The following is a 12966-nucleotide window of genomic DNA, read 5'->3' on the forward strand; positions in this document are numbered from 1 at the left end:
CACGGGGGCTGCTGTTGGAAAACAACACTTCATTGATTTATGCTCAGATCACAGTTGGAAGGTTATCATCACACCCATAATGGCTAGAAACATATTTTTGTAATAAAAACTTAGATTTATAGGAATTCATTAAGTAGGTCCCCTCATTCCCTTTGGCTAGATTCCTGCCTACTTGGAGCATGTGGATTTTTTTAAAACACTGCTCAGGGCCCTGTTTCTTCCTCCCCAGTAACTGGTGGGCCAATAAGTTGCTGGGAGAAAGGTTAAAAGCCAAATAAGAAAATGAATATGATTCTCAGATTTTTTGAATACAAAGATTTTGGAGCAGAAATATAAAAAAGAGAGTTTATCACTTTCACTTCTCCAAAAGTTCAATCCACACAAGTGCCTGCGATAAGAATTCTCTGCCAATATTTCTTATTGACTTAGTAGAAGAGCAGCGCCAGCCCTAACTGCAGAATTCACAGAATTGTAGACTAGGAGCATAATCCTGCAAAGTGCTGAGCACCCCATTTCACATTTTAAATTAATGGGAGTAGAGGGCACTTAGCACATCATAGGGTCTGGTTATACTTGTCTATGATCAGTACACTGAACACTTAATATTGGGTGCAAACAATCCATCTTACTTTGGACTGTTCTCACATTCAATATTGCCATTTTTATTTTCTAAACTGGAGTGTGTCTTTAGGGCCATGGGCTTGCAGTTCATTTGCCTTCTTGCCATGTAAAAAAAAGTTTGCTCTGAGCCTTAAAAGTGGGGAATTCCAAGGCAGAGAAGGATAACAAGAATGGTCGCTTATCTGCCCTAATATATACATTTATATAAGGAGCAATTTCAAACAGGTAGCCTTGCATAGGGGAACTCTCTGCCAGCTCTGCGTCCTCCTGGTCTAGCCCACCATGATGTATGTGGAGGCAGGTGTGAGTGGGAGAAGGAGTGGTGGAACAGAGCTCCATTATTTTTAATCTTTCACTGGAAGAAGCTCCATTAGGAATCTGTGGTATAAATTAGAATGCACTCCCAGCTGCTCTTGCTGTCTCTGAGGCAGGCAGCCAGAGATCAAGAAACTATGATGAGCTTTGTATGTGCAGCTTGGACACAGTGAGAATGATGGCCTAAACCTAAATACTTGTCAGTTTACTAGGTCCCTTGGGACCTGTTACTTTCAACAGTGTCTTCCTAATGTAAGGTATTGGTAACTTCCTCAAATTCCACACTCCAAGCGGCACATCAGTAACCCCAAGTTGTCCTGGGGCTGGCCAGAAACTCTCGAACACCCTCATTTGGTCTATCTCCACCCAATATGCCTTCAGTTTAGTCCTACTTCCCATCCTGATCCCATTCTTCTCAGGACAGATCCCTTCTCATTCTCCTAAAGTCATCTTTCAAAGGGAAGTTTTAGTTTCTAGTTCATTTCTCTACTTCTGGGGCTTGCCCCTCTGATGCGTTAGGCACAAGAAACCAACAGCAGTCCACCTTGTAGCATAGCCCCAGTAGCTGCCTTTTATTGGTTTTATGATTATTGTTTATTATTTGCCTTGTGGTGGTCTGCTGAGTCCCCGCTCAGGTTTGAGGCCCTATTGGTCTGAGGGTACCTCCACACAGCAGCTGGGAGGACTGAAGCCCAGCCTGGGTAAACATACACATGCTAGGGCCTACAATACCGGTGTGGCTGTGGTGGCACAGGCGGTGGCTCGGGCTAGCTGCCCATATATACACCCAGGGGATCCGGTGAGTTTGCACTGGGGCAGCTAGCCGAAGCAGCTGCCCATGCCACCATGGCCACACTGCTATTTTTAGTGCGCTAGCTCGAGGAGAACTAGCGCTTGTCTGGGAATTACACCTCCCGGCGGCTATGGAGCCATACCCTGAGTGTTGTATGAACACACAAAGTGACACAGCCCCTGCCTCGAAGTGCTTACAGTCTAGTCTAAGACAAAACACCACAAAGAGGCTCAACAACCAAGTGGAAGGGGTCATGTTTACAGACGTCTCCATCTAAAAGAATCCCTCTAATTGCATTTGTTTTTCAGTTTTATTGACTGGTTTTGGTAACAACCCACCCTTAAAAATGCCCAGTACAGGAAAGATTTTTAAACAGATATATTTACAAACCTTAACATTAGAAATAATCCTGCCTTCTAAAAACCAGGGCAACCACTTCAATACCAGGCATTAGTAAACTAGTAAACGTTCTGTTCAGTTTCTCCTTTTCTCCTATAGGTGGCACCAGTATCTTCTCAAGCAGGGGCTCTTCAACGGGGATCCTATAGAGTAGTGCTTTTCAGTGATTTACAGACCGTGGGGGTCCGCAGACTGTGTCTAAGAGGTCCATAAGCAGTTGTCATTAACATTAAACAGTGGTTTTCAATCTGCGGTCCAGGGACTCTGCGGATTATGTCTAAGATTTCAAAAGGGGTCCACACCTCCATTTGAAATTTTTAGGGGTCTGCAAATGAAAAAAGGTAGAGAACCACTGCTATACACTATCCCTTACATTATTAGAAACAATATAAAACAGAAAACCTTCGTCTAACTCCCCCTTGCCTCCCGAACTTTCCAAGCTTGGATAAAATGGATGTGGATAAAAACCTTATTTTGTTTGGGTACTGCAAACCTTTTGCACAACCAGAACCACTCCTTGTTTTGTCTATATATACATATCGTGTATAAGTTCAATATGTTTTGTATTTGTTTTTGTTTTAATAATTCTTCCAGAGTCATGTGGAAATTATTACAATTTCCCATAGCTCCCACAAAGTGAATCTCTCCTGGAAATCCCTGTATGGGATTATCCTTTTGCAGAGACCATCCTAAAGAAACACATTTTGAATTCCATTAATTCTAAATTGTTTGAACAAAACTTTTGTTCTAATTGTCTTATGTTTGACTTCGGTTTTAAATTTCTCCCTAGTTTAAAAATACATTTTTGTTACCTTTAGAATTATGTTTTGTGTTGTTTTTAAAGTTAATTTTAAATTCTTTAAATACTTTTATAAAACTAAAATCTAATGTGTTATTATGGAAAAAGAACCAATCAATGCAACTGTTTTACTTAATAATATCCATGTTAATTTCAGGTGTTGGATGTATGGTAAATCACATGAATGAGAAAAATTGTGTCATTCTCCCACTCATAGAGAGAGATACACACTCATATTTGATTCTCACATAGAGAGTAACTATGTTCTGTTTTAAATTCCACCTACACTAAATAAGTTACACTAGTACACACCTATGTAAAGTAGGATTGATATCATTTTGGCTATATGCTGAATCATGCCTACAAAAATAGTTGGAAAGGAATACAATGTAAATAAACTTTTCTGATTGATAGGATATTGAGTCTTTTAAGTAACCTGGAACTATTTTACTTTATGCTACAAGCATATCAGATTGCACAGAACAAAATGGAGAAAAATTAAATATTGCTGTATTGCTTGCATTTATTTTTTCCTACCTAAGACTTTGAGTTGAAAAGTGAAACATGCTATATTGACTTGTATCAAATAATATTTTGTTCATTCAAAGAGCAAGTTGCTGACTTGCCTCTGTAGACGTTTGTTACAAGCAGATACTGAAACAGCAGTTTTGGAAATTGTAGATTATTTTTATATGTTTCTGTCACATTTCTAGTGTAACATTTTTAACCCGGAGTGTCAATCAGTTGCTATGAAAAGTCAGAAGTAGGGACTAGGCAGAGAAGATCTGCATTATTTTAATGTAGTTGGTGTTTTCATGCCACTTTCTCTTTTCCTTTACAGGATACATACCCAGTTACTTAGACAAGGACGAGCTATGTGTAGTATGTGGTGACAAAGCCACCGGGTATCATTATCGCTGCATCACTTGTGAAGGATGCAAGGTAAATAGCCAGGGCGGGAAGCTGGGACCTGGAAATGGCACTCTAGTTCATGTTCCAGTCACATAAAAGCTACTGTACTTGGCTGTCACATAAAATATAAAGGCAGATTAGGAGAGAACAAGAACATCTGTTACACATAATAATCCATGTGTTTGGTTATGTTACTGATTCTTATATGCATCACGAATAAGGTGTATTTTTGCAGACAGTTCACAACTGAAAAGAGGACAATACAATTATATTTTTCTAGCTTAAATTTTAGGAGTCTGTTTTCTATTTTTAAAAATATTTTTGACTAGATTCTTACCTGTTGCAAAGCAATATACTTCCATTGACTTCAATGGAGCTATGCTAAATCACACCAGGAAAGAACCTCATCTGTTGGTATGAATTATTTTTGACAAATGCCAGTATTCCTGTGTCTCTGATAATTATTGTTTTAAACAAACAAACAAACAAAACCCACACACAGGCACTTGCAAACACAACATGAAGTATTTTAGAATCTATTGCCACTAATACATTATGCTTTTTTTTTCTTTTACTATTTTACCTTCTATATCATGACTAATGAAATGTACTTTAAACCATGAACTGCATTTTTAAAATTATATGAACAATTGTTTGTTTGTTTTAAATGAAGACAGGGGTTGTTTCAGACAAACAAATGTAAAAAACTGCATGGTACAGGCATGTCCTTTCAAAAGAACTCCTTTGCTGCAGTGAATTCAATTGAATAACACTGGGATCCTGTAAACAAGATATTTCCTTCCTGCAGAAAAGGAGGCATTTTAAGAAGACAGGACCACACAGTACATACTCTGGTGTCATACAAGGAGATGGTTGAGTCACAGGTATCAGATGCAGATCTTTATTTCCCCAAAACCCAGAATACAAGATAGGGCGCAATTTAGTCCAGCTATGCCGCTGTAAATTCTCTAGTATAGCCATCGCCTTATAATGTAATGTGTTCCTGGGCCCTATTCAGCCCTCTGGTATATGTGTTAGCAACTCCCATAGAAGTCAAGGGAAGATCCACACATCTGAAAGGGGCAAAATTTGGCTGTGTGTAACTAGTTATCTGTATCAATCTGCACATATATTATAAAGCATAGGTAAATAATAAAATAAAAAATGCCAGCATTGAAGAACAGGCTAGACTGTGACTGGTGTTTGCATCCTGTGGAATCTAGAGCTGATGGGAATGTTTTTAACAAAAAGTTTCTGAGCAGTGCAAAGGGGCTGGATCAGAAACCAGAATCTGAGTAGTTTATTTGGGCAAGAATGTTAAAAATTATAAAGCCAAAGCCACACTAAGGACAAGAAGTATTTGGGGAAGCTAAACATTAGCACTGCATTCTAGGGCTCACAGGGATCATATACCGTCTCCTGCTTTAACCATAATTACCCAGAGTTCCAATGTATGCTGATCTGTAGAGCTGCTTTCTATCGCTTTGGCCTCCATCCCTCTTCACTTATACTACTGTAATGAAAGAGTAGCTTCACTTAAGTCAATGGAGCTACACCAGAGCAAAACCAGCATAAATAAAAAGAGATTCAGGCTCTCTGTTCCTATTAAAATGTGCATTCATTATGGGATTGAGAAAGTTTTCAAATCCAGTTATTTGTTTTGGCGTCTGATCCCAAGCCCAAAGAAGACAGTGGAAGACTTTCCATTGATGTCAGTGGGCTTTGGCTTATGCCCACAGGCCCTGATGCTGCAAAGGCTTCCAGACATGCTTAATGTTATGCACTGTGAAGAGTTGCATTTACCTCAAAAGCCTGATCTTCACCAGGAAAAAAAAGGTGTGCTCTTAACTCAAGCTAGCTAACTCGAGTTAACTAACTTGAACAGTGGCATATTAACGCCTAGGCCGACAAATTTGCAGGGCGGCAAATTTATAATAGCAGCCAGAGGCTGCTTCCCCTGGTGCCGGTTCCTGCTCCCGGCCCCACCCCAACTCCACCCCTTCCCCACCCCCCATTCCCCGCCCCCTCCCTGCCCCTATTTGTCCCCTTCCCTAAATCCCCGCCCCGGCCCCGCCTCCTATCCTGAGCACACCACATTCCCCGCTCATCCCCCCTCCTTTGCGAAGCTGTTTCACGCACAAGCACTGGCAGGGAGTGGGGAGAAGCAGGACCCGGCGGCACGCTCAGTAGAGGAGGCGGAGGCAGAGCAGAGGTGAGCTGGGGTGGGGGTGGGGGGCAATTATTTCAGGGCCTAGGGGCGACAAGATCTTTAATCCTTTAATCCGCTACTGAACTTGAAGTAAAATTCTATGGAGACAAGGCAGTTTTTAGTGTTCATATGAGTTAACAGGTTGAGTTAAAGACTAGGCTCCCCTATAGCTTTAACTCAACCTGTTAACTCATGTGAATGCTAAACTGCCTTTTCTTCACTAGGATTTTACTTAGAGTTAGCTAGCTTGAGTTAAGAATGCACCTTTTTCCTTGTGACGTTACTCCCAAAAGACTACTCACTGAGTGAAATCCTGACTCCACTGAATTTCACCCACTGTACATAAAGTTAAGCATGTGTGGAGGTCTTTGCAGGGTCAGGGACTTAGGTTATGTATACACAACATTAAAAGATCCATGGCACAGCCACGGCTGTTCTGGGTCAGCTGACTTAGACTTGGAAGTCTTGGCTGCAGGGCTAAAAATTGCAGTGTAGACATTCGGGTTTGGGATGGAGACTGAGTTCTGGGTGGATCTCAGAGCTGAGGCTCTGGTCCAAGCTCAGACATCTACACTACAATTTATAGCCCCACCACCCAAGCCCTGTGACACTGAGTCAATTGCCTGGGGCTCTGAGACTCAGTGCTTCAGGTTTTTTAGGTCCATAATGTGTTTGGTAGCTGGATGTGGGCCGAAACTGTTCTCAGGCTATGGAGAGATCTGGAATCAAATACAGATCTGAACATCTTGCTTTGCTCCCATCTTGATTGCCCCCACTGTAGTTGCATACCCTTTTAGGGCCTGATCCTGCTGTCTCTAACGTCAATGGCAAAGCTCCTGTTGACTTTAACGATAGCAGATTCAGGTCCTTAACGTTCAGAGAGAAGGCGATATCTGATTTCTCTAGAAATCAGATCCTCAACTAATGTAAATCATTGACGTCAGTGGAGCTGTATCAATTTATGCCAGCTGGCCCCAAATACATACTGCAATTCGTGGTGATAATCTGACATGTGACATTTTGTCCTGACTACAAAGGTGGGCATAGGTAAGGGTGTACTCATTTCCTCAGATTTATAGTCCACTTGAAAATTGTGGGTTCAATATTTAGGCTTGAGCTCAAAACTTCTGATGGGCAAGTTTTGTTTGGCTCTGGCAAAATGCTACTGCTGCATGTGTTTTTGTTTTTAATTCTCTCGGTAGCCTTAATTACTTTCACGCAAGCATCTTGCACACAAGCAGATGTTTCCCTTTAGTCAGAAATAAATGTTTTAATTTAGAGATGGGCCTGAATTAAACCCCCAGATTCAAATGCTCTTGGGCTTTTGGGAGGTCTGAATCTCAACCTGGATGCAGATCAGAATTCCTTACTTGGCCTCTGTGTTTACAATAGGACTCCTCGAAAACACCAGCTCTGAACACACTTTGTGGGTGGTTCAGAATCTGAGTTTAGATGCAAATACTGCAATTGGTACCTCTGTCAAAAAGAGGCAAAACTAGCACCCTGCATCTGAACAGTACCTCACCCACATTTGGATCTAGACATCCCAGGTCTATCTCTAGTTTTAATTTTAGGGGAAAATGTTTCTTGCAACCCAAAAAAGTAAGGAGCCTATATTAAGGGATTGATGTGCTCATTAAATATCCTAGAACTTTATGACACACAATATTCCATCTTGCATACATGGTTGCATCAGTACCAAGCCCAAGTACCTTTCAACACCAAAAAAAACACAGAACACTAATGCCTCCTGAATTTTCTTTCCCACTTAGGGATTTTTTCGAAGAACCATTCAGAAAAATCTCCATCCAACCTATTCCTGTAAATATGAAGGAAAATGTGTGATAGACAAAGTGACAAGAAACCAGTGTCAGGAATGTCGCTTCAAAAAATGCATCTATGTTGGCATGGCAACAGATTGTAAGTAGATTTCTTTTTTCTTCTTTTAATTTTGCTCTTTGTTTAAAATGTGTTGACTGGTGAAGATTGCTTGAACAGAACGGATACACCAGCAAATTTTCCCTTTTATAACGTAGTGTTTGGAAATTATGTTTATTATTATAACAAACTATTTCTGTCATAGGGTGGTAATATTTTGTTTACTTTTAATAGATTGGACCTTCTCTTGGCCTTAACCACATTATGTAACATGAAGGATGTTAATTTCTAGTGTGGGAGAGGGAATCCATTTGGATAGATGCCTTGCTGGAAAAACATCTTGTTTAGAAATTTCTAGAGAATGTGAAGTTGAATGTATGTTTTTATGAGTCATCCTGTAGTTTGTTTTATTTTTAGCCATAAAGGACGTATGTACTGAGAGAGAGTGCTACTCAAATTCTAGAGAACCAGGACATATGGCTGCAAGATTAACCCTTAGGGATCTTGTTTTCCCATCATTGCACAGGGGATTTACACCATAACTTAAATTAGTATAAATGGGAGTAACTTACATAAATCCCCCCGCATTAGTTAATGATTGTTACCAGTGTAATCCCCTGCAGAAAAACAAAGTGAGAAAAGACCCATTAAGGAGAAATTACGCAACTAAAATGTGCTAAGTTTGTTTGTCCTAATAGGAATTATAATGTTTTACATATACATGGAAGCATTGATTAGAATGAAGTATCTGTCATTTCATCATTCCCAATGAAAATGGCATGAGAGGGGACTGGGTGGCTCTAGGCCACCAGTTCGAATGCAGCCCAGACTGGCAGTGACCAAAAGTTACTACCATTGGCTGTTTAGTGGCTATTTAAAATGAGATATTGATCTCAGTTTGGTTCCTGTTAGAAGATGTCAACACCACCATTAATTGGTAGTCCCAGCAGAGGAGTGAATGAGCATGACAGCCAAACTCTCCCTCTACCAGTAGAGGTGACCCTTCCAGTTTAGAATTGATCCATATTACTGGGACAAGGTACAGGAAGCATTGCTGCTCCCTATGTAGTACCAGTTATGGGCAAAACCTGCTCTCTTTTCCAACTTGAATAGTTCAGTCTACTTAAATGGGACAACTCATGTGAGTAGGGCAAGGAGGATTTTTCTCTCTGTGGATAAACAGAGGTGATCCATCTCTAGGGCTGTCTAATGCGATATGTGTCACTAGAACTGGACTCAGAAAAAATTAGAAAAGCCTACAGGAATAAGGGTGAGGGGAATTGTTAGTGGTGGAAATTTATATGACCAAATAATATTCCAGGTCATTTATCATCTTTGTGTATTCACAGAACCTAGTCAACCTCTACACCAGGGGTTCTCAAACTTCATTGCACCGCAACCCCCTTCTGACGATAAAAATTACTACGTGACCCCAGAAGCGGAGGCTGAAGTCTGAGCCAGACTGAGCCCCACTGCCCAGGGCAGGGGGCCAAAGCCCAAGGGCTTCAGCCCCAGGGCGGGGGACCATAGCCTGAGCCCTGCCACCTAGGTCAGAAGCCCTTGGGCTTCGGCCTTGGGCAGTAGGGCACAAGCTTCAGCTTTGGCCCTGGGCTGTGGGGCTTAGGCTTTGGCTCCGGGCCCTAGCAAGTCTAACACCAGCCCTGGTGACCCCATTAAAATGGGGTCCCGACCCACTTTGGGGTCCTGACCCATAGTTTGAGAACCGCTGGTCTAGAGGCAACTAGGAGTTTGTTATAGGAAAATCAGCACTCACAGTTAAAACACATTCTCTGCAGTAACTTCCTTGAAATGAAATCCTATATTCAGGGTTTGAAAACTACCCTTGCTCATGGTCAGTAGAAAGCTTTCACAGACAAGTGCCATCAAATTATGCAGAATTTAATCTCATTTACAAAATTTAAGATTCTGGCTCTTTGTCTGCAACCTGTGAACATGAGACAAATGGAAACTGAGGTAGTACTGTCTTCCTGAACTCTGTCTGCAGACTTTAATGCCTCCACTGCTGCTCATCGCTTTCCCAGGTTGCACCAGTGGGAAATTGTCTAGTTTCCTATCAGTTAAACTGAGGCTATTTGGAGTCCTGTGGACAATGGTGAGACTTATGAGGCAACAGATTAATCTAACCTTGCAGCTTGGGGAAGCTAAGAGCAACAGCAGAGGAAGGCATTGGAGCTGTCCATATAGAGTAGGGCTATTCCCTTTGGAAGAGGTGTGTATTTTGATCTGGTCGACAGTCCTTTAGAGAGCCTGACTGTACTATGTAGACTGGCCTCTCAACCTCTTCTTGAAGTGGACTCTAAATATTTTATTACTTTACATTCTGCCATGGTGTAGACTTAAACTGCTGTCATCACTTTCTCCCTTTTGTACTCTAGGAAAGTGAGGTCTCGTAGAGATCAAAATAGGGAGGCTGAAGAGAAGCTAGATTATATCAAGGCAACAATAAATTTCCTCTATAGTGCCTCCATGACCCTCAAACCCTGCGGCACCTTGCTCAGATGTTGCTTGGGTCTCTAGATACACACCACACTTCTGCAGGCAATCTCTGGAGCCCTGCCTCATTCCATAATTGTGTTTGCCCACAACCAATTTCATTTAATTGGTATAGGTCAGGGGTTTTCAAACTTCATTGCACCATGATCCCCTTCTAACAACAAAAATGACTACGCGACCCCGGGAGCAGGGGCCGAAGTCTGAGCCCGCCCAAGCCTCGCCGCCCTAGGCAGGAGGCCAAAGCCAAAACCCAAGGGCTTCAGTCTGAGAGCAGGGGACTGTAGCCTCAGTCCCACTGCCCAGGGCTGAAGCATGGGCTTCAGCTTTGGCCCTGGGCGGTGGGTGATGAGACTTCAGCCCCGGGCCTCAGCAAGTCTAACACCAGCCCTGGCGACTCCATTAAAATGGGGTCGCAAGCCACTTTGGGGTCCTGACCCACAGTTTGAGAACTGCCGCTCTACACTATTATATTCTTGCTTCCCATTTTACCACATGTCAGTTTATGAGACTGTAACATGAGCACTGGCTTGGCTGTTTTTTTTGTTTCCTTTTCTTTCTTAAGGAAAAAGAAAGACCCCTCGTTTTCTAGCTTGCAATACACTAACAAGTGGATGGGGGGTCCAATTTACTATCAGTCTTGCATAGTTTTACACTCTGTGAGTGGTCCCATTGAACATAGTGGGACTCCACTGAACATAGTGGGACTCCATTGAAGACAGTGGCACTACTCTCCATGAATAAAGTTAAGCACACGTGTAAGTAAATCATTCAGGATCTAGAGAGAATAAGTGTGGGGTAAGAAAGACTAGCTCTGCTACCTTCCAGGCTGGCTGATAGACTTCTTCACCAACTGCCTTGTCAAGTTGTTTCTAGTTCTCTCAGCACATCTGAGATAAGTCAGACTAAAATTCAGACACTCCCAAGAGCAGGTGTCCATTTTGTTACTTTTTATTTTGTTTTTATTCCTGATAGTGGTGCTGGATGACAGCAAGCGGTTAGCAAAAAGGAAGCTGATAGAAGAAAACCGAGAGAAGAGACGTCGGGAAGAGCTACAAAAAACAATTGGGCACAGACCCGAGCCAACAGATGAGGAATGGGAGCTGATCAAAATTGTCACTGAAGCGCATGTGGCCACTAATGCACAAGGAAGTCACTGGAAACAAAAAAGGAAATTTCTGGTAGGAACTGAAGCCTTGTACTCTGCTTTTGTTGCCAATTTCTTTTATTCCCTCATAAGCCCCTTCCCAGCACTGTCACCCCCAAATTTGTTTGTATGTTGACTGGTGAACTGTATGAAAAATCACATGAACTTCATAATTAGTGGTTGCCAACTTCTGTGAATCTGATCATCTGATCAAACTATGCAGCTAAAACGGGAACCCCCTGTTCTGGTAGAGTAAGGAAAAATAGAAAGTACATCTTACTCCTTATATGCTGGTGTCAGCCCATAATATAAATAATGGTTATGTGTGTGCATGTGTATTCAGACACATTTGTCCATGTATGGACTGATATCCAGCATGGCTTCATGTTGTGAATAAAAACCTTTTTTTCAGGTAATAACACAAAAATCAGATTTTTGTTAAATTGTGTTTTTATTGCCCCTTTGTTCAAAAATGAATACATTTATTTAAACCAAAAAAAAAAATTCTGGGAGGAGGAATTAAGCTCAGCAAAAACAGGATAGTACATCACTGGGATTGCAGATTATAGAAGGACCCTGGGGACCTTTTCAGGGGAAAGGTCTAACTATTGAATAAGTGATAACTGAGGTTCAGCCTAGAAAATAAAAGGCTCAGCCCCTAAAAAGGGTTTGTTTCATTTCTGATTATTTTTCTAACTTTGATTTGTAAAGGAAATTAATGCAGAATACCAAATGCTCCTGCAGCACACAAATACTAAAGGGCCTCAAAGGAAAGTGAAATCTACTTCAGTCCAAGGTACACCAGACCATAGAATGACCTCCAGGTGGAAATTCTCATATCTATACGCACAGACACCTGCAGCGCACTCCACTGCACAAACCTTGAGCCATTGTTAAGCCCACTACAGGAAGTTTTGCATTTGAGTCAGCTAATCAGTTTTTTGACGTTGTGACAAAGTTTCTGCTCTACCTTGGTGGGTCTTGCACTTATTGGCGGATTTACTCGCCTTGGAGCTTTACGGCAGCCCTCAGCTTGGCCGTTTTTCTGAATTCACAGTCCAGGCTGACTCCTCCTATGTCTGACCAGGACTTGGGAGGATTTGGGGAGAACCTGGGCCCGCTCTCTACTCCGGGTTCCAGCCCAGGGCCCTGTGGAATGCAGCTGTCTAGAGTGCCTCCGGGGACAGCTGTGCGACAGCTACAACTCCCTGGGCTACTTCCCCATGGCCTCCTCCCAACACCTTTATCCTCACCATAGGACCGTCCTCCTGGTGTCTGATAATGCTTGTACACCTCAGTCCTCCAACAGTCCGCGTTCTCATTCTTAGCTCCTAGTGCTTCTTGCTCCCAGCTCCTCACACGCAACCACAAACTGAAGTGAG

General features: G+C 42.1%; 1 protein-coding gene across 2 annotated transcripts in view; it reads left to right on the plus strand.

The window, feature by feature from the left end:
- The window catches only part of THRB (thyroid hormone receptor beta), a 289369-nt gene that overhangs the window by 253212 nt on the left and 23191 nt on the right, over positions 1-12966 (plus strand). For both annotated transcript variants that reach the window (XM_077811266.1, XM_077811265.1), the window contains 3 exons: positions 3769-3869; positions 7821-7968; positions 11413-11618. In XM_077811266.1, coding sequence (XP_077667392.1) covers positions 3769-3869; positions 7821-7968; positions 11413-11618 — 455 coding nt within the window. The remainder of the gene's footprint in view (positions 1-3768; positions 3870-7820; positions 7969-11412; positions 11619-12966) is intronic.

Source organism: Eretmochelys imbricata, chromosome 2 (genome assembly GCF_965152235.1).
Source record: "Eretmochelys imbricata isolate rEreImb1 chromosome 2, rEreImb1.hap1, whole genome shotgun sequence".
Classification (NCBI taxonomy): domain Eukaryota; kingdom Metazoa; phylum Chordata; order Testudines; family Cheloniidae; genus Eretmochelys; species Eretmochelys imbricata.